The sequence below is a fragment of the Eleutherodactylus coqui genome, chromosome 1 (assembly GCF_035609145.1).
Source record: "Eleutherodactylus coqui strain aEleCoq1 chromosome 1, aEleCoq1.hap1, whole genome shotgun sequence".
NCBI classification, from domain to species: domain Eukaryota; kingdom Metazoa; phylum Chordata; class Amphibia; order Anura; family Eleutherodactylidae; genus Eleutherodactylus; species Eleutherodactylus coqui.
Window position 1 is genome coordinate 345828059 of NC_089837.1, and position 22483 is coordinate 345850541.

Genomic DNA, 22483 nt, shown 5'->3' on the forward strand with positions numbered 1-22483 from the left:
TGGCCAGGAGCACGCGTGACGTCACGAGGCGGCTGCTGTCAGCGGCAGGTTGTCAGGACTGGAGGGAGATGATCAGTTTGCGGGAAGACATCGCAGGTGAGTGCGGGCAGTGCCATCCCCAGTGATGCCCACAGGCACCAGCGTGCGGGCACTGCAGGAAGCAGCTGGCAGGCATAAAAACTTTAGGCTTCTGCCCATTTCTTCCTCCCATTATAGGAGCTTCATGGCTGTGATAGGTCATTATTGGTGTATAAAGTCCTCATTAGTCATAGTGGTGGCACCGGTCCTGGTCAGCGAGTACTGAGTGCCTTCCATCTCCCCATGTCCTAGTGATCGGCAGGGCTGCCAGTAGGAATTTTTTATGGACAATTTATCCAAATACACTGGAAAAAAAGTGCAAATTTTTATGGACTCTCCGGGAATTACTGCACAGCCGGCAACCTGGGGATCATCATCACATCAATTGTGTACATATTTAGAAACCTCGGTGGTCTATTGGTACCGGATGGTTTCCTGTGATCCTTGCATTCTTTCTGTAACTTGTCCCTTCAGTCGCCATCAGCAGATGGCTAGTAATACGGATGTGATGACCAGTAGTGTCCGGATCCTTGCCGGATGCAGCAGTGTAGTCGCAGTGCCAGTGCTGGTCTGTTGGGATGATGACCAGTAGTGTCCGGATTCTTGGTGGATGCAGCAGTGTAGTCGCAGTGCCAGTGCTGGTCTGTTGGGATGATGACCAGTAGTGTCCAGATCCTTGCTGGATGCAGCAGTGTAGTCGCAGTGCCAGTACTGGTCTGTTGGGATGATGACCAGTAGTGTCCAGATCCTTGCCGGATGCAGCAGTGTAGTCGCAGTGCCAGTGCTGGTCTGTTGGGATGATGACCAGTAGTGTCCGGATTCTTGGTGGATGCAGCAGTGTAGTCGCAGTGCCAGTGCTGGTCTGTTGGGATGATGACCAGTAGTGTCCAGATCCTTGCTGGATGCAGCAGTGTAGTCGCAGTGCCAGTACTGGTCTGTTGGGATGATGACCAGTAGTGTCCAGATCCTTGCCGGATGCAGCAGTGTAGTCGCAGTGCCAGTGCTGGTCTGTTGGGATGATGACCAGTAGTGTCCGGATTCTTGGTGGATGCAGCAGTGTAGTCGCAGTGCCAGTGCTGGTCTGTTGGGATGATGGCAAGTAGTGTCCGGATTCTTGCCGGATGCAGCAGTGTAGTCGCAGTGCCAGTGCTGGTCTGTTGGGATGATGACCAGTAGTGTCCGGATCCTTGCCGGATGCAGCAGTGTAGTCGCAGTGCCAGTGCTGGTCTGTTGGGATGATGACAAGTAGTTTCCAGATCCTTGCCGGATGCAGCAGGGTAGTCACAGTGCCAGTGCTGGTCTGTTGGGATGATGACCAGTAGTGTCTGGATCCTTGCCGAATGTAGCAGTGTAGTCGCAGTGCCAGTGCTGGTCTGTTGGGATGATGACCAGTAGTGTCCGGATCCTTGCCGGATGCAGCAGTGTAGTCGCAGTGCCAGTGCTGGTCTGTTGGGATGATGACCAGTAGTGTCCGGATCCTTGCCGGATGTAGCAGTGTAGTCGCAGTGCCAGTGCTGGTCTGTTGGGATGATGACCAGTAGTGTCCGGATCCTTGCCGGATGTAGCAGTGTAGTCGCAGTGCCAGTGCTGGTCTGTTGGGATGATGACCAGTAGTGTCCGGATCCTTGCCGGATGCCGTATCTAATAAGATACGTGATACGCACCAAGATAGGAGGCGCTGCTTTTTATATATGACCGAAATACGCATTAAAAATAAATACACATCTGAGAATGAACTCATTAATGGGCTCTCTTCATGGGTAATGCAAAGCGTATTTACATTCGTGTGAATGAGCTCTAATTCTAACATGTATATGTCGTTAAAGTAAGGCATACTTTAGGCTCTCTATAAAGAATGGAACTTAAAGGGGGTGTCCGGTTACTTTTGGAAATTTAATTGTCAGATTTAGATGGGGCAAAATAATAAATCGGCCTGTTTTTAACCCCACTGATCCAGCGCTGCAGACCCGCTGTTCTCCCAGTCTGTGTTGACAGCGGGAGTAAGGTGACTGCTGCCTGCCAATCAGAGGCTTCAATATCACCACCCAGTCTGGCATCAACACTCACATTCTGGGTGCCATGATGCCAGCAGTTCCTAACGGTGAAGCTACAGACTCTGATTGGCAGGCAGCAGTCACCTGACTTCCGCTGTCAACAGAGACCGGGAGCAACGGATTAGTGGGGCTGAGGATGGGTAAGGACTGCTTGATTTGTTATTGTTACATTTACACCTGCCATCTAAATTTCTAAACATAACTGGATAACCTTTTAAAGGGTTTGTCCCATGACAAATCCTTATTTTACCCGACTGGCCAGTTAGACAGGTCTTCAGTATGGTAGGAGGGGATCTGAGTTCTAGGACCACCTTTAACAAGAATTAGGAGTCCCGTGTCCATGCTCTCAGCTAGAGGAATAGCCTATTCGTGCAGACACTCTCCTTCAAAGTGAATTGAGGAGACTGAGGAAGTGTTCTCTACAGTCCTGATTGTACGATCCATGTGTGTTTTTTTATGAATTAACTTGCAAGCTGTTGTTATAGCGAAATATGTGTAACAAACATGTAATTCAAGAAGGGTATGGTTGCTCCTTGTGGAGACCACCTAATAAATAGGTGGGAGGAGACTTGAAGGGAACCTGTCATGTACTTTGTGCTGCCCTCACTTTGGGCAACATAAAGTAGTGATAGACATGCTAATTTCAGCTGTCCATCACTTATGGGGTAATGTGCAATGGTGTTAAGAACTTACAGTTTGTTTCTGCAGCTTCCAGCAAGGGATGAGTCTCATTTATTTATAAGGACCCAGGAGCCCTATCCATCCACACTGATTGGCCGTTTTCTGAGTATGCAGTGTAATAGCTAAATAAGGGTCTTCATAAATAAACTAGACTCATCTCTTGCTGGATGCTGCAGAAACAAGCTGTAAGTTCTTAAACACCATTGCACATTACCCCATAAATGATGGACAGCTGAAATAAAGAGACATTTTGTGATTTCAGATACCTACACCCATGTATAGCCGATTCTGTGGACACTGTCTCTCCTCTTTTATGTGTGTTTTTAATTCCTTGTAATAGAGAAGTATGTTATTTCTATATATACTTTTGTCCTGTGTCTTAGGGCTTATTTAGACGACCGTATATCGGCTTGGTTTTCACGCCGAGCCGATATACCGTGTCCTTGTCTGCAAGGGGGGGGGGGAGGATGGAAGAGCCAGGAGCAGGAACTGAGCTCCAGCCCCTCTCCGCCCCTTGCCACTATTTGCAATAGGAGGGGGTGAGACGGGGGCGGAGCTAAGTCCCAGCGCTTAGCTCCGCCCTGCCCCTCCCATTGCAAATAGTGGTGAGGGGCGGGAGCTCAGTTCCTGCTCCTGGCTCTTCCATCCTCCCCCCCTGCAGACAAGGACACCGTATATCGGCTCGGCGTGAAAACCGAGCCCATATACAGTCGTCTCAAATAGCCCTTAGACAAAGTGGGTGTGTTGTGGCCGGGAATATAAGCCAAATTTATCTGTTCATTACACAATATACTTTTGTACTTAAAGACATGAGAAGGAGTCCTGGCATCCCCCAAATATGCATGTAATTACATCCAATAAAGGTACCAGGCTGTTCGACGAATTTCAGCCCATGGATATGGACACCTTATGCCACTGCTAGAAATGTCTGATGATGACTTATGTCTCTGAGAATAAAAGGTTCAGACATGTACAATTCCACCTTCTTAATCCTTCTTTCCTCTGACATCCTCTGTAGGAGCTACATTTGGTAGGCCTCCACACATATAATAGTAATTCAATCCTGATGAAATCTGTTCTTTCAGCTGACTTTTTTCTTATATGTATAGGTGCCTTAAAGGGATATTCCCATATCAGCCAAACAAGACAGTAATACTATCCTGGAGTTACAGAAAGAACAAAACACTGTAGAAGAGCCAGTTCAGCTGTTTCTGTAATCCAAGCCACTAATGGCAGTTAAACGGAACGGAGTTGGGGACCCTATTCTGGTGATATCCTGTAGATATGCCAAGAATGTCTAAAATGGGAATACCCCTTTAGGGACTGATAGTTGTTTACTGGAGTATTACATTGTACTCCAATGTGTAATTATGTATCAGTTTGAAGTTTACAGGATTTTTTTAAAAATGATGTTAAATTTTCAATTTTTTTTTCTTCAGGCACGTAAATCCTTGAAGACCCTAAAGTTATCAAAATGGCAGCCGAGGTATGCTATGTTACTAACATGGAAATAAGTAGCTTCTTTCAAGGTCTTTTTGCACTTCTATATAACAAAGTTTATCATTTAATGTTAAGTGGACTGGAGTGCCCGAGCTCTTAGTACACAGGAATACATTAATACACAGCACGCATTTCTTCAGTCAGTGAAACACGAAGGCTACAAAATGGATAAAAACAGACATCATTGGTCGATTACCACCGGAGATTTTGGAGCATTACAGACATAGCAAAATTAAACCCAATGCTGCTAATTTGCTGCAACAAGTTGTCCTAGCTTTAGGCTGCATGCACATGGGCGGATTTAATTAGTGTAATCCGCGGCGGGCATCCGCCCCTGGATTCTGCAGCAAATACTGCCCATAGCATGCTATGGCAAAGTGATTCCTTATACACATGAGCGGAAACCAATTGCGGCTTCCGCTCATGGATGAACAATCGGAGTATGCTCCATTTTTGTCTGGGCACCACACGCATGGCCTCCATTGAAGCCAATGGAAGCCAACCGACTCGCAGCCTATCCGGAATGTTAATTCGGGAATCGCTACGGGCACCCACATCATCGCCCAGCGACGGCGCTGGAAAATCTGTACTCCGCATGTCCGACGGACCATCCACTGGACAGAAGGAGACAATGACAGATACGCAGGGTTGCCAACTGCGGTCAGGGCTGGATTCCGCTGCAGCATTCCACATGCGGAATCGGCTCTGCCGTGTGCATGCGGCCTAATGCCACAAAAGCTATTAAAGAGGGAAGAAAAATTTCTGTGCCACAATTTAATGCCTTAAGTGCCACGTTAAACCTTGCTACATCTGTATATAGCTAAATACAAAAATAAGCCTGTATTTTGAGCATTGTCTGAGACTGCTCACACTGGTGTTATTGTAGGTTCCCTTCTATCAGGTTTCTGTTGCCTCTTGCTGCAGAATATTATGCAGCCTTATTCTGACCTGAAGGTTGAGGGTTCAATCCCTGCATGGTTCAGGTAGCCCGCTCAAGGTTGACTCAGCCTTCCATCCTTCTGAGGTCGGTAAAATGAGTAAAAAGATGACTGGGGAAGGCAGTGGCAAACCACCCCGCTAAAACAGTCTGCCAAGAAAACATCACGACGTCACCCTAGGAGTCAGTCATGAGTTGGTGCTTGCACCAGGGAACTTTACCTTTACCTTATTCTGTCAAGCTGAAAAATGGAAACCTGATAGATCAGTTATAAATAAATAGGATCTACTAGCTTCCCTTGCAAAACTAATCAGCCCTATCTGTTATTGATCCTATAATCAGAGTAATACTGTGTACTGATACATTTTCAAGCAATAGAGGAATGACCTTAAAGGAGATGTCCCGAGGCAGCAAGTGGGGTTATACACTTCTGTATGGCCATAATAATGCACTTTGTAATATACATTGTGCATTAATTATGAGCCATACAGAAGTTATAAAAAGTTTTATACTTACCTGCTCCGTTGCTAGCGTCCTCGTCTCCATGGTGCCGACTAATTTTCGGCCTCCGATGGCCAAATTAGCCGCGCTTGCGCAGTCCGGGTCTTCTGTAGTCTTCTATGGAGCCGCTCGTGCCAGAGAGCGGCTCCGTGTAGCTCCGCCCCGTCACGTGCCGATTCCAGCCAATCAGGAGGCTGGAATCGGCAGTGGACCGCACAGAAGAGCTGCGGTCCACGAAGACGGAGGATCCCGGCGGCCATCTTCAGCAGGTGAGTATGAAGACGCCGGACCGCCGGGATTCAGGTAAGCGCTGTGCGGGTGGGTTTTTTAACCCCTGCATCGGGGTTGTCTCGCGCCGAACGGGGGGGGGGTTTAAAAAAAAAAAAACCCGTTTCGGCGCGGGACATCTCCTTTAAGCTCTGTTTTTGCATACTGAACACTTTGCAAAAACATTACAAGCAGTACTGTAAAAATGGAGAACGTATAATTCATTAGGAAGTTTTTGGGAGTCTTTAAGCACTTCAGGTTCTGGCTACTAGGCAGAGGAATATGGCAGCCAGGATACAATGTGAATCGCAAGGTGAGTACATATTTATATATTGTTTTCACTGTCAGAGTTTTTCTTTAAGAGAAATTAGTTAAAGCTACCAGTAATCAAAATAGTATGTTCCTATTGAGTTCCTAATTGAGTATTTCTGCACTTTATAAATGGGCAGCTGCTCTCGCATTGTGACTGGGATTAAACCATTAAACGTTCTGCATGAGCGCTTTGTCTACATGAATCTTAACCATTTTCTTCAATTATAGAAAGGTAAAACATCAATAGAAAATACAGTTGTTATGGCATGGTTACCTGATCAAGAAAAGACACTTTTTTTTTTTATATACCATGTTTCCCCCAAAATAAGACCCTGTCTTATATTAATTTTTGCCCCAAAAGAGGCACTAGGTCTTATTTTTAGGGAATGCTATGCTTATAACAGCGGCCGGGCACAACTATTTCAATCGCTGAGCTCTGCCTCAATTTTACTTTCGCTTTCAGAGGCAGCATTCCTGCGTTTGGCAACAGCGTTAGCGCATTCCATCATTGATGAGGTGCGCTAAACACAAAAAATAGAAGAGACAGCGCTTGAAAATCGTTTTCAAGCGCAAGTCTGTGAAGCTCCCATTGAAATCAATAGGAAAGTTATACCACGTTTTAAACGCCGCGGTAATCGCGGTAGAAAAGTCTTTGTTCTACTTGTCTAGCACGATCTTGCAGTCACTGGCAGTAGATAACGTTACAGAAACTCTTCAATTAAAGGGGTTGTCCCGCGAAAGCAAGTGGGGTTATACACTTCTGTATGGCCATATTAATGCACTTTGTAATGTACATCGTGCATTAAATATGAGCCATACAGAAGTTATTCACTTACCTGCTCCGTTGCTAGCATCCTCGTCTCCATGGCTCCGTCTAATTTCACTGGCTTCTTGCTTTTTTTAGACGCGCTTGCGCTGTGCGGTCTTCTGCCTGGTGAATGGGGCCGCTCGTGTCGGAGAGCTGGTCACCGCGTCGTCATCGTAGCTCCGCCCCGTCACATGTGCCGATTCCAGCCAATCAGGAGGCTGGAATCGGCAATGGAACGCACAGAGCCCATGGTGCACCATGGGAGAAGACCTGCGGTGCACCATGGGAGAAAACCGCAGTGCATCCCTGGGAAAGGACCGGCGGCCATCTTTGGGAGAAGATTTTTTAAACTCCTTATTTCGGCGGATCGGTGAGTAGCAAGCAGTTTAAAAAACGCTTTAAATTGCTATTTTATGCCAGGGGGGTGACAGGGGGAATGGGGTAATGTAAAATTTTGATGCTTGCCGCGAGACAACCCCTTTAAGTAGTTCATCTCCAAAAATGTGTGACTATATAGTACCTTTCAGAAGCTTGGAAAGAAACATATTAAAGAGAACTACTTCTTTCTTGAAGTCTTGCTATTTTGTATATCACCATTATAAAGATATCTCTGATGTGGCCAGCTTATATACAGTATACTTTATACATTTTCATATGCAGCGAACATGTTAGTTCTGAAACAAAGCAATCTGTCCCTTTAAATTGAGAGTGGAGTGATTGAAGTTCATTAATCTGTAGACGGCAATCACTATGCTATGTTGACGTGGAGCATATACACATTTGCATCTTGGCCCGGTTCTGCTGTTCCACTCCATCCTTAGAGCTGAACAACGAAAACACCGGAATCACTGGATCCAAACGATGCTAGACGGAACCCATCGACCATAATGGGATGCGTTCCGGCATGCTGGCCAAAACTTCTCGGATGATATAGCACAGCATGCGGCCTGATTTTTTTTTTGTATTTTTTTTGCTGGATCTGCCCTGGAGTCTCTTAATGGGGCTTTACTGCAGATTTGTCAGCATGTGATTTATTCACAGATGTGAGGCGTTTTTCTTTAAAAACGCTTCCCATCACTTTAGGTAAAGTAGCAAACATCCGGCGCAGCAAGTGGTTTGCATTGTTTTCAATGGAAAACCTTGCATTGCACTGACCTCCACATTGCATCCGAGGGAACGCGCGAAGATAGGAAATACTGCAGTTTTCCCTGCACCATGATGCTCAAAAAACACACAAATCCATTGCAATTTTCTTGGCTGAGTGAAAGCAGCCTGAGGCAGTCTTTACAAGGGCACATAAATATGAACCCCATTTTTTTTAATAGGGTCATACACATGAGCGATGTTTTCCTGCATGGCACCATTATGCGATGCGGGAAACAAATCATGGCATGTCCTATCTAGCTGCGTGCTCTTGCATCGCAGCGCCCATTGTTTTTAATGAGGTAAACATTGCAATCCCCCTGCAGAGAATTACTTCTTCCCCCAAAGTGATGCGAAGCTGTTTTATAAATGCCTTGCATCCTCATGTGATGGGGAGCGGGATGTGGGGGTGGAATTCATGGCCTCATATCACGCTCGCCCACGTGAAGTTAGCCTAAGAGAGCATTCATTCACACTGTAGGATTATGTCGGGAGGTTCTCTCACAGCTGCAGAGAAAAGTACTGATAGAACCCCCAAACAAGGGCTCTGTTCTTTTCCTTTATATTTGGGGTCTAGAATAGTGTGGTCAACGATGCTATTCTTCACTCCAAATGTAACACAAACAACCTAAACCCTTGTAAAATGTAACAAGGTATTGTCCGTTTCACTAATGACAGTGAATGGTTCCGTTCGCGGGTTCCATCACAACGCTGTTTTCGGCAGCTATGACGACCCCTGACGTAATCCCACAGAGTAGTACAAAACTCTGTGTGAACGCTGCCTTACACTACTTAGTCCTGTGACCGGTCTTGCACAATAGGTTTCAGTCACTTGATCCGTAATGTCTGACTTTAGTTTGTTTTTCTGGATCCATCCTGGGAGGGCTGTTCTTCATTGAGATGACAGAGACATGTCACTAAAATTTTGCAATAGCACACGATGTTCTGGCTGTTAATAAGGTGTACAAATTCCAGCAATGCTTCTGTCTTCACTTCATAGTTGACATTGCAAAAGTATAATAGTACCAAGTGCAATACATTTTGTAACAAAATCCATTGAATCAGTAATTCCTCATATAAATTCTGCCTAAAATCACCAGTATTTTATTCAGATTTTATACAATTTCTTTCAGCATTATTATACCAGAATATTCCATGGGGGGGCACTATTAACACTCATTTATTTTATTTAACATTGACCTGTTTTATAGCTGTCTTTATACAGGCTGTGCCCCTACATTGGCAATACTAAAACATTAAGGACAGACTTTTCCATTGCTAGCTTGCAGGGTATGTGGGATGATGAGCACGGCAGGCTTAGTCATGAATTAAATTAATGGCTCAGTAATTTATAAATCAGATACTTTTGCCTTATTTGGAAGCAAAGTAAATTACAGCCTGGTATTTTTTGTATTGTATTTAAAGTGTAATTTTCCTTTAATTCCTGGGGGTCGGAGTCCTGAAACCCCACTGATCGAAGAGTACAAGCGCTTTGGTGAGCAGAGCGCCCCATCAGCTCCCTTCAGCATTGTATTAAGCTTTCCTTGGAAAACTTTATAAAGGCTGTAGAAGGTCTACAGTTTGAAAATGCTCTCTGAGTGGGTCTGACCAGAGGTGAACGGGCACAGCCCTTAGTATCTCTTTGTTCTGTTGAACGGTGGGGATCTTAGTGCCTGGGCCCCCACCAATTACTTATTCTGAGAAATGTCTAAAAACGTATCAAAAGTTTTTCTGAGAAGATAATAATGCTCTTTTTAAAAGATTTTTAAGTAAGATTTTTTTTTTAGTGTAATTTCTTTTTATGCTGGTTTTCTTTTTGACCAACGCCATTTACTTTTCACAGTTATCAAAAGTAAAGTAATCTTACAAAATCTCTTTTCATGATCTTTTTTCATGTTATTCCTTTTTTTGTAGTAAAAATTAATTTACAATGTATTCAGCATATCTGGAAAGCCTTGCCTGCATGGAGTTCAGAATCAAGAACAGGACTGCACCCCCTCCTGTTTTCCCTCTCAATACGATGATTAAACTTGACATCTCGGGATACTGGAATTTTATGTGCCTCGTCATGTCTGAATGCATCCAGTAGTTGGCAAAAAGAAAAGAGTGTGTGTGTGTGGGGGGGGGGGGGGGGCACTCCTTATATGACATTAACAGTTATTGTGCGTCCGTGCCTAGCATACAGTACAAGTTTCTATAAAATAGCTGTATTCATTTTGCGCTTGTGTTGTCACTACCTATGATCACTGAATAGAGAAGCGTTGCATATTGAAAAGAACAGCATGTGCCAAGCTCTGGAAATGATTGGCTTTTGTTACTATTATAATAGGAATCTCTACATCATGGTGTGCTCTTCTATGACTTCTTGTCACCTAAATCAGCATATTTCTAATACCGTATTTACTATAACGAAGCACCTTCCAGTTTAATCACCGCTTATTGTTCATGTCTTTTTTGTTTTTTCTTGCTACTTTTCAGGGTGATAAGCTGTGGGGTGGAAGATTTGTTGGCAGCATAGACCCCATTATGGAAATGTTCAATTCTTCAGTGTCATATGACCAGAGGATGTGGTCAGCTGACATTAGAGGAAGCCAAGCATATGTGAAAGCATTGGAAAAAGCCGGACTAGTGAGCACATCTGAAATGGAACAGATTGTCACTGGCCTTGATCAGGTAATAAATGACTATGAATTACCCTTGATCTGCACATACGGTATACTGTAGTCATCAGCGCTAGGGTATGAGAGAATGCACATGCTATTAAAATGATACATAATGGTGTTAGATAATTATAGAATTCAGCTATATTTTCAAGTCCTACCACTTGTTCTATTTGATTGTATATTATTGTATACATATTCCATTCACCTTTGTCACCTATTACAAAAATGTTCAGAACTGCTGCAAAAATAAAGTGTAACTTTTATTAGGCTCAGCTCATATCTGTGTCAGAGGTACAGATAGGGCCATCAATAGCAGATTTCAAAGTTTTGACAGGAAAAGTAGTGCTGTACACAGTGCTTATTACTATCAAAGCAACAGACATCTCAGTGGATCCTGATGGACCCTATTCTAAATCACTAGGGTCCGTCGGTCACTGTTGGCGGTTCCAGCACTGTGTTGTGGTTTCCATTTATAACTGAAACTATACTGACGTGGACACAGCTTTGTAAGATAAAACTATCATTCACCATGCGAGACATGCTTTAGTAGATAGTGCAGTTTACCGTACTCTGTAGTATGTGGATAAGCGCTGGTTCAGATGAGAGCAGAATTTAAAAGTATAAGGACAACCTAGAACATGCTGAGCAAAATTTGTGCACCACACTTTGACCCCTTTGCGTGACCTTTGGTGGATGATTTTGGTGTCATTAGATTTGGTACATCCTCACCACCGCCATAAAATCCTAAAATTTGAGTTTGATACATTGAGTGACCTGTCAGGCCAGGTCAAAGATCCTATGTTAAGTCTAGCAGCGCCGTTGTGCTTCAGCCAACAGCTCCGCTTGGCAGAGTCAAGCGTTGCTAAGCAACGTTCATATCAAGTGCTTACCAGTTTGACTGTTGCCTTGTCCCCAAAACGGGGAAGACCAAACAGCGGATGGCGAAGAGTTCAAGGGGTACGCTCAGATGGAATTTAGTACACTGAAAATGTAGTTTATCCTGAAGTCCTTGCCAATTAAAATTATCAGTCTTTAAAGCATTTTTCCAAACATTTTATGTTGGCATAGCGAACATCAGTTTGATATAGTTCTTATAAAAGTGTGAACTTTCGGCAACAGACCCAGCAGCTTATGGGTTTTGAACACCACAGTTACAATTTTTGAAAGGGAGAAAAAGATGGAAAAATAAAAAAAAGCTTGGTCACCAAGAAGACTGGACTACTTATATAAGAGAGCGAAAATGCTAATATAAAAATTCCTATAATAAGGGTTGAAAATATCGAAGTACCAAGAGACTAGCTGTATTTTTTTTAATTTAAATAGTCCCCAAGGGCAAGAAAGCCTCAACTACAAATATTAGTTTACAGATTAAATTACATTATGTGTTGGTGCCTAAATGCACCAACTGCGCTTCTATGTGCTGTTATAGGGATATTTTGGATCTATGTAATGTCATTCTTTTTTAGTAGACCCACAAATGTTATCAATAGCAGAAATAATATGCGATGTTTAATTCAAGGATGTCTGCCAAGCTATTGAGTAACCAAGAGGTATCAACTTGGAAGACTGATATTCTGCATGTAGAAACTGAAGATTTAAGGGAAGCTTTACTGCAAACATTACCCATCATTATTAAAGGGATTGTATCACCATTTTTTTACTAATTAAAACCAGATAGAGAAACATTTTCCATTTTTCTAATCTGTTTTAATTTTGTGCTTGTAGATTTTTTTTTATTCTTTCGTCTGTTCATGACTATAATGGTGGTTGGGGGTGGGGTGCGGCCATCTCTCATTTAACAGCATTTATAACATTTAGTGATATGCCTTACAGCAATCCCATAGGCTATTCACATAATGGACATGAACTGAACCATTGACTTGTACGGGAGACTGTTCTTAACATATTCTGTGACCTGTGTAGAGGTCATTTCCGAGGGAGGGGAGTAGATAGTCACAGCTGATCATCTTTTGTGAATGGTGGATCCTGTGGTATCTACCTATACTGTAGGTGTTACCTTACAGTGTAATCCTACTTGTGATGTTAGTGAGAGGACTGCTGAAAAGTTTTCTCTACAAATCGAGTTGTGTCAGACTAGTATTAGGCTTGGTAGTTGGTGTGAAAAATGACGGATTTTAGGATTTTTTAAAAAATAAACATTGTGATCAAAAGTTAAAAAAAAATACACCAAAAATTCTTTAAAAAAATGTTTAACACAAAAATGTAACTTATATAATGTAATTTTCTGATGACACATTCCGTTTTGAAGTAATTGTTTATTTCCTCCAAGATCCATGAAGAATGGTCAAAAGGCACTTTTGTCCTCACAAAAGCAGATGAAGATATACACACTGCTAATGAGCGACGACTCAAGGTAAAGATGTTCATCCAAAAGATATTTGAGCGTACATAAAGGAAAGTTATTGCTCTCTTGACTTTCTACCCATGCTTCAAAGTAATTCCAACAGAAAAATTCCTCTAGAAACAGTAATAGAATTTTTGTCCAAAGTACTTAGTAATTAGTAACTGTCTAAAAAGACCATTAAAATGTTGTTTATTAATACTTGCTAAAACACTCTTGCATAGTCAGGAGCTTGAGAGGCTGACACATGAGCTGTGTCCTGGTGGTCCATACACACCTTACTGTTAGCACCACTGAAGAAGCACAAGTTAAAGGGCTGGTAAAGAAACGTTGGGTGTATATATGCCATAAAAGTGTAGCATGCCACAGTTTCATATATATAGATGTGATTTTCAGTGCCCACATACTTTTGGTCATGTCGTCTATATCACTAGATATCTACTTCATTGTTTTAGATTTCACTAGAATGTCGTAAAGATTCTCACTGTACATTATTTCATCACCCTCCAAACAAAAACATGCAAAAGTTTCCATGTTGTAGGTACTTATGAACGGATTGAGATCATTTATGTTCATTTTTGTATCACTAGGAACTTATAGGAGAGCCTGCAGGAAAACTTCATACTGGACGAAGCAGAAATGATCAGGTACTGATGGTTTTGTGGAAGACTTATTTTTTGCAAAAACTATTTCATATACTATAGTACATCTGTATGCTTTGTCACATAAAGTAGATCTGGAGTAAAAAAAATTCAGATACAGATGTGTTCTTGCTTAACTTGTCTCTAAACTCATACCGAGATGCATGGCGGGGAATGTTGGACCAACATGGAAAAGAAAAAATATACATCCAATGGATGCCATCTATCAGACATTCATTGGCAATACGTCACCATAGGCTCCCATGTTTAAAAAGAAAAAAAATATCTATAATTATGTGTGTACGTCTTTTTACGGGATGTTTGTGACAAATGTCTTGAATGAATCGGCCATCCATCTCCCATGTTAAAAAAAACAACACAAAAACATATATGTTTAAGATACTTTTTTTACTGGATAGCACTAGATTGTATTGAATTGGTATGATGACAAACTTTATAACTCAATTCAAATCATTCTGTATCATTTTTCCATATCTATATAGCATCTGGCTGCCTTTATTTTAATGTTTTCTCTGACATGACAGTTAGTGACATAGATAAATCATAAAGTAAATAGGATGGACTTAATCAAATTTGACTTGTGGTGAGGTTTTTTTTTTCATTTTAGGTGGTGACTGACATGAGGTTATGGCTGCGGGATTCCTGCTCTGTTCTGTATCTGCACTTGACTCGTCTCATCCGGACTATGGTTGACAGGGCAGCCATGTAAGTGAAGTGAAAGAGATTTGTTCTGTCATTTTGTTTCAAGGGTTACAAGATTGCTCATACACAAGAGTTGTTAATTGTGACTTAATTACTGACAATCTAATGTGTAGGGGCTCCAGCCAACCCTGATGGACGTTAATTCACAAGGCAAAAGAGGATGAGCCATGTTGGACATTTTCGTACACTCCTCTTTTGTTTTCGCTATGGATCCGGAGCTCTAGTGTTATATGGCAGCCATTCATTCCTTCTCTCACTGTAAAGAAAGGCATATGAACAAACATATTATTGTAGACATCTGGACTGAACACTATTAGGCAAACAATATTCTGCTTTATTGGGCAATTAAATAAAATCAGATAAAAACTAGTACTCAGTAGCCTTAAAGGGTTTTTTAGGGACACACAGGATAGGTCATCAATAGTTGATCACCAGGGTCTGCCACTTAGAATCCCTGCCCATCAATGGATTGAAGAGGCCACTGCACTTGGCTGAGTGCTGCAGACTCCTCTTGGATTTGTGACATCCTGTACGGCGGTCACATGGCCTGAAAGCAGCTCAATCTCATTCAAGTGAATGGGACTGAGCTACAATACTAAGCACAGCTATTATACAATGTACGGGGCTGTTCCTGGTATGGACTGAAATGACAGCAGCACTCACCTGGGTGCTACTGTCATTTCAGTCAGCTGATCGGTGGGGATCCCAAGTGACAAAGCCCTGCTGATCAACTTTTGATGACCTATCCACTGTGAAAAATCCACATCATTTATGCTAAATTTACTAAAGGGGTTTTCCAGCACTACACTATTGATGACCTGTCCGCAGGATAGGTTATGAACAGTTGATCAGCGTGGGTTCATCACTTGGGATCCCTGCTGATCAGCTGAGTGAAGTGACAGTGGTGCTCAGGTAAGCTCTGCTGTCATTTTAGTCCATACACAGTGCAGTACATCAAAAACCACTAACCTGTAGCAGATTTCACCCTTTCAATTGAAGGAGTGAATTCTGCTACTGACCCATCATAAATTCCACTGCGAAATTTACCCCAAGTGTGCAGATTGTGACATGGTTTTTGCTGTGGATTTTGAGACGTTTTTTGTGCTTTGGAAGATCCACACCAATTCTGTTACGTGTGAATGTACTCTTAATCTTTTTAATATTATCTCAGTTACTTTCAAGTAACAGTTATAAACACCTAATTTTTGTGATTGAATTAACATTTGAGCTTGAATATGTGAAAGACTATACAATGAAGATCCAGAAAAATAATACTGACATGTGTCACTAACATAATTTGCAAGAGCCCCACACTGGAATCTAGACCTAAGCCAAACATTTGCAGTAACCGCCGCGGCATCATACAATTCATAGACGACAGAAAGCTGAAATAAAGCGGTTTCTGGAATTTAAGAATATAAACAGTTTTTTCAGGCCATGTGCGTTATCTTACGTTGTATCTAGAGATGAGCGAACCTACTCGTTTCGAGTAATTACTCGATCGAGCACCGTGATTTTCGAGTACTTCCGTACTCGGGTGAAAAGATTCGGGGGGCGGGGGGAGGTGTGGCGGAGCGGGGGGTAGCAGCAGGGAACAGGGGGGAGCCCTCTCCCTCTCCCCACCACTCCCCGCTGCAACCCCCCACTCACCCACAGCTCCCCCCGAATCTTTTCGCCCGAGTACGGAAGTACTCGAAAATTGCGGCGCTCGGGCGAAAAAGGGGCGTGGCCGAGTACACGCGCTCATCTCTAGTTGTAGCTGTTTAAATCAGTAACCAGAATATATTTTAATTCTGTAAGCAAATGGAAAAAAAAAAAGAAAGCTTCTCTTTAAAGCAGAGAAATGCTCCGTGGTAACATGCCGTACTCAGCAAAATACCTGCTGTCACATGTCAAGATTGTGAAATGAAGGACCACTGTCTGTAATCATAGGGTTAGTGACCATGTTCTTGCAACATAATTCAGGGCCAATTGACTTTTTCCTGTTCTGTAAAGATTTGTCCTTGTACTCTGTAAAACAAATTCCCCCTTGATGTCACATGTGCAACTGAGCAACACAGCTCTATTTCATTGTTGCTGGCATCAATAGAGAGCAAGAACTGCAAAACTAGAAGGCTAAATAGAGGGCAACCTATTCCAAATATTACATTGAAAATCAATAGGAGAAAACACGTGCATAGAGTTTGCACTTTATTCTTTATTAAATTAGCAAAAGCATGCTTATGAGACTATCTGATAATTATAGTTCACTGTTTATGCAGGAGTAATGATGCAATAAATGTGGGGGATTTAGTGCAAATACAGTGGATTTATTGGGCATATTTATTGGACGGATATCGGACTTAAAAAAACAAAAACAGTAGCAATTTGTATATATCAAAAAACCCCAGTAGTAACCTCTAATTTGTCCCATTGATTGAGCATTGTAGCTTCCTGGCAGTTCCTTCGGTCTGTTTTCACAAGTGATAACTATGTAACCATTACAGCCAATCACTGGCCACATTGGTTATGTGACCTACTAGAGGCATCACCACTAAGTGATGGGAGCCATGAAGCCAGGTGTATGTAAACAGAGACTGGCGTGGACTGCCAAACCATTGGACCACCAGTGATAAAATTAATTTCTAGGCTGTCAGGGAAGCCTAAAAACCCTTAAGGCTGAGTGTCCACAGGTGGGACGGAATATCGTGAGCAATATTCCGCTGCGGGGGAGCACTAATGTCACTGCAATTTTCCGTGATGAACCTATCTTAATGAGTGATTTTCCGCTCATGTACATTGGGCTGCAGTTTCCATAGTTATCCTATGGAGAGCGTGTCATGCGTGCAATTTATCACCGCGGATCACACTATAACAGATTGCCCGTGGACACTCGGCCTTACACTGTGGGACAGGCAAAATTGCTAGGCCTTCAGAAAAAACAAAAGAGGAATGACCCGTAAGGGAAGAGCCGGGTATGAGGTTAGCATTCAGCATTAGCCATTTGATAACTTCATATTAATGTATTGTTCTTTGCAAGTGTACTTTTTAATATGATGAGTTTCTAATTCCTATTTTTGTATTTCTCAGTGTTGTTAAAATAATTTGTTAAGTGTACTTTAGAGCTCAAATATTTTGACTCTCTTTTTGAATTTTCTTGTCTACAGAGAGGTTGATATATTATTTCCAGGCTACACTCACATGCAGAGAGCACAGCCTATTCGGTGGAGTCACTGGATACTCAGGTAACTGAATGTATGTTGGCTGTGGAAATGTCTGAAAATCCATTTTTGCAATGATGCAAATTGTCATTCCCTGCTTCTCAGTTACAATTATCACATGTATGTGTCAGTCATCAGGAGTAACGGACTAAATGTCTTTTATTTAAACCATGATACATACTTTACTTACATCTGCAATACAAGACGTGCCTCTAGCCAGAAGTCATGATGCATCACTGTGTTACACATATGTCTGACCGTAATAGATATCTGTAACTATTTTCTAATTCCCAGCCATGCAGTGGCATTGTGTCGGGATGCTGAAAGACTTGGAGAGATAAAGAAGAGGATCAATGTTTTACCGCTAGGAAGGTAAGGAATTTATTCTTATTATTTAGTTCAATCTGGTGATAAGTAGTTTGTTGTGTTAGTGGAACTACTACTGACACTTAATTTTATAGGTGACCACTAGAGATGAGCGAGCGTACTCGCTAAGGCAAACTACTCGAGTGAGTAGTGCCTTATGCGAGCAAATGCCCGCTCGTCTCAAAAGATTCACGTGCCGGTGGGGGGGCGGGGAGCGGAGGGAGTGAGCGGAGAGGAACAGGGGGGAGATCTCTCTCACTCTCTCCCACCCGCTCCCCCCTGCTCACTCCCGCAACTCACCGCTCTCCCCCGCCGGCACCCGAATCTTTTGAGACGAGCGGGCAGGTACTTGCATAAGGCACTACTCGCTCGAGTAGTTTGTCTTAGCGAGTACGCTCGCTCATCTCCAGTGACCACTGCTGAGGCCAACCAGTTTGAGTAAAGTTGGCCATACACATTGCCTAGTCATTATTATTATGCTGACTCTGTTCTGTGTATGGGGTCTCCCAGGTCTTCACCAACAGGAGATAAGTTACTGCCAAATCCTCTTACTCACCTCTCCCATTGAAAATAATATATGTGCATGTGACCAAGGTAAATGAAAAAAGGTTTGGTACCATGTTAGCCAGTAGAGCAAAATGTGACTGTTGCCAGCAAGAGAAACCACATAATCTTGTAGATCTGATACCTTTCATTGGCTAAGCTCGCTGAGAACAAGCACACCAAGGTAAGTGTGCACATTCAGGATGGAGTCAGGAAAACCACATGTCAGGGACAGGGAGTCTGATATGAGGGCAGCATGGTATAAAGCAGGAGTAGCAAAGGATTGATATATGAAACCAATAATAGTGGACCACTAAGCCGTCTAAAAAAATAAAATATAAATTAAAACAAATCATTTCCCGTAAAATATATCGGTCTGAGACACCAAAAGAGAAGTCCACAAACTGATACCAAAAGTAAGTTAAAATATAAACCTTTACTAATACAAAACTCATTAAAATAATATTTATAGAAATGCAGGAACACAACCATGATGACTGCCAAGAAAAGACTAGTAAAAAGTAATTCATAATCCGCATGAAAAGGAACCTAAGATATGCCACTTCCAATCATTTGCTCCATATCAACATGATATACAAAAATAAATAAATAATACACAGGTAGCACAAAGTACATAGATATCAAATGGATAAAAAGGGAGGAGATGGATGGCAAAATTAATATATAAGGGTACTGAGACATACATAATATATGAACCCTCAGGCTGGCACACCCCTAATGCGCATTAGGCTTCAGTGCTTTTTCAAGGAAATGTGAGAGGACTAGCCAAGCATATTTAAGCCCGAGGAAATATTACTAAATCATACACACCTGATAAAGCATCATCCGTGTGAGCCAGATTGCAATAACAGCAGCAGCGTCACACGACGTTCCTTGTTGACCATATTGGAAAAAGATGAAATATATAGTGTGGAATGGTTAAAAGTATGAACACAGCCATGTGAGAAAGAATAACATGGCAGTGTCTCACATCCTAACAGATGCAGAACAGAATAAGATGTTTAATTTAAAAAAAAAAGTGACAATTGGTCAACAAGCTCTACACAAGTGGAAAAAGAGGTCCACTGCACACAAGAAGCCTCTGAGAGCCTTTTATAGGCTAAGGGTAGAAGGACTTTTAGGACCTCAAGTAACAAGATGTTCATCTAATCACACCACAACTCTAATCATCTGCATATCTGCCTGAGATGCAGCTGCATGCTGAGTTTTGCAGCAAAACGGCAACTTCTTCTAGGTGCTTGATTTTATTTTTTTACAAAGAGTGTGTGTATATTATATAGAGTACTAGCTGATATACCCGTTTTTGCCTGAGTTAACTTTGTACGGGTGTTAACATGTTTTTCGCATTGAAAATTTTATGAAGGTGTGGTTACTTCAGGGGAACCGACGCATAAAATATGTATATACACAGAGGAGCGTTAGATTCTCTTCCGACTGCATGTACCGATATCCCTCTGCAGAATGTGCCACCCCTCCCACTCTCCTCACTTTTTACCCTTAAGGCTGCATCCGCATGGGCTACAAAACATCGCTCATGTGAGAGAACAAATTGGAAACCATGGGCCTCACATTGTAGCGAGATGCAGATGCAGCCTAAAGGTAACGCCACTTTGTATTCAAATTTGCCCCCCAAACTGGAGGTTGCTTCCTTATGTAATTTACAGATTTTCAGTATATGCACACAGAGGTCAGTTAGATTGTCCTCAGTATATACACATAGAGGTGAGGTAGATTCTCCTCAGTATATACACATAGAGGGGAGGTAGATTCTCCTCAGTATATACACATAGAGGTGAGGTAGATTGTCCTCAGTATATACACATAGAGGTCAGGTAGATTGTCCTCAGTATATACACATAGAGGAGAGCTGATTTCTCCTCAGTATATACACACAGAGGTGAGGTAGATTCTCCTCAGTATATACACACAGAGGTCAGGTAGATTCTCCTCAGTATATACACATAGTGGTGAGGTAGATTTTCCTCAGTTTATACACATAGAGGTGAGGTAGATGTTCCTCAGTATATACACCTAGAGGTGAAATAGATGTTCCTCAGTATATACACCTAGAGGTGAGATAGATTGTCCTCACTATATACACATAGAGGTGAGGTAGATTGTCCTCACTATATACACATAGAGGTGAGGTAGATTGTCCTCAGTATATACACATAGAGGTGAGATAGATTGTCCTCAGTATATACACATAGAGGTGAGATAGATTGTCCTCAGTATATACACATAGAGGTGAGGTAGATTGTCCTCAGTATATACACATAGAGGTGAGGTAGATTCTCCTCAGTATATACACATAGTAGTGAGGTAGATTCTCCTCCGTATATACACATAGAGGTGAGATAGATGTGCCTCAGTATATACACGTAGAGGTGAGGTGGATTCTCCTCAGTATATACACACAGAGGTGAGGTAGATTCTCCTCAGTATATATACATAGAGGTGAGGTAGATTCTCCTTAGTATATACACATAGAGGGGAGGTAGATTCTCCTCAGTATATACACATAGAGGTGAGATAGATGTTCCTCAGTATATACACGTAGAGGTGAGGTAGACTCTCCTCAGTATATGCACATAGAGGTGAGGTAGATTCTCTTCAGTATATATACATAGAGGTCAGGTAGATTCTCCTCAGTATATACACATAGAGGTAGGGTAGATGCTCCCCAGTATATACACATAGAGGTGAGGTAGATGCTTCTCAGTATATACAGATAAAGGTGAGGTAGATGCTCCTCAATATACACATAGAGGTGAGGTACATTCTTTTCAGTATATACACATAGAGGTGAGGTAGATTCTCCTCAGTATATACACATAGTAGTGAGGTAGATGTTCCTCAGTATATACACGTAGAGGTGAGATAGATGTTCCTCAGTATATACACGTAGAGGTGAGATAGATGTTCCTCAGTATATACACGTAGAGGTGAGGTAGATTCTCCTCAGTATATACACATAGAGGTGAGGTAGATTCTCCTCAGTATATACACATAGAGGTGAGGTAGAGTCTCCTCAGTATATACACATAGAGGTGAGGTAGATTCTCCTCAGTATATACACATAGAGGTGAGGTAGATTCTCCTCAGTATAAACACATAGAGGTGAGGTAGATTCTCCTCAGTATATACACATAGTAGTGAGGTAGATTCTCCTCAGTATATACACATAGAGGTGAGGTAGATTCTCCTCAGTATATACACATAGAGGGGAGGTAGATTCTCCTCAGTATATACACATAGAGGTGAGGTAGATTGTCCTCAGTATATACACATAGAGGTCAGGTAGATTGTCCTCAGTATATACACATAGTGGTGAGGTAGATTTTCCTCAGTTTATACACATAGAGGTGAGGTAGATGTTCCTCAGTATATACACCTAGAGGTGAAATAGATGTTCCTCAGTATATACACATAGAGGTGAGGTAGATGTTCCTCAGTATATACACCTAGAGGTGAGATAGATTGTCCTCACTATATACACATAGAGGTGAGGTAGATTGTCCTCACTATATACACATAGAGGTGAGGTAGATTGTCCTCAGTATATACACATAGAGGTGAGATAGATTGTCCTCAGTATATACACATAGAGGTGAAATAGATTGTCCTCAGTATATACACATAGAGGTGAGGTAGATTGTCCTCAGTATATACACATAGAGGTG

The 22483-nt window shown here is 42.1% G+C and overlaps 1 protein-coding gene across 1 annotated transcript in view; it reads left to right on the plus strand.

Moving 5' to 3' along the window:
* Positions 1-18: 18 nt before the first annotated feature.
* Positions 19-22483, plus strand: part of ASL (argininosuccinate lyase) — a 48259-nt gene continuing 25794 nt past the window's right edge. Inside the window, exons 1-8 of the mRNA XM_066576305.1 lie at positions 19-96; positions 4253-4299; positions 10760-10954; positions 13235-13318; positions 13897-13953; positions 14576-14673; positions 17817-17894; positions 18165-18242. Of these exons, the coding sequence (XP_066432402.1) occupies positions 4288-4299; positions 10760-10954; positions 13235-13318; positions 13897-13953; positions 14576-14673; positions 17817-17894; positions 18165-18242 (602 nt within the window). The 5' untranslated portion in view covers positions 19-96; positions 4253-4287. The remainder of the gene's footprint in view (positions 97-4252; positions 4300-10759; positions 10955-13234; positions 13319-13896; positions 13954-14575; positions 14674-17816; positions 17895-18164; positions 18243-22483) is intronic.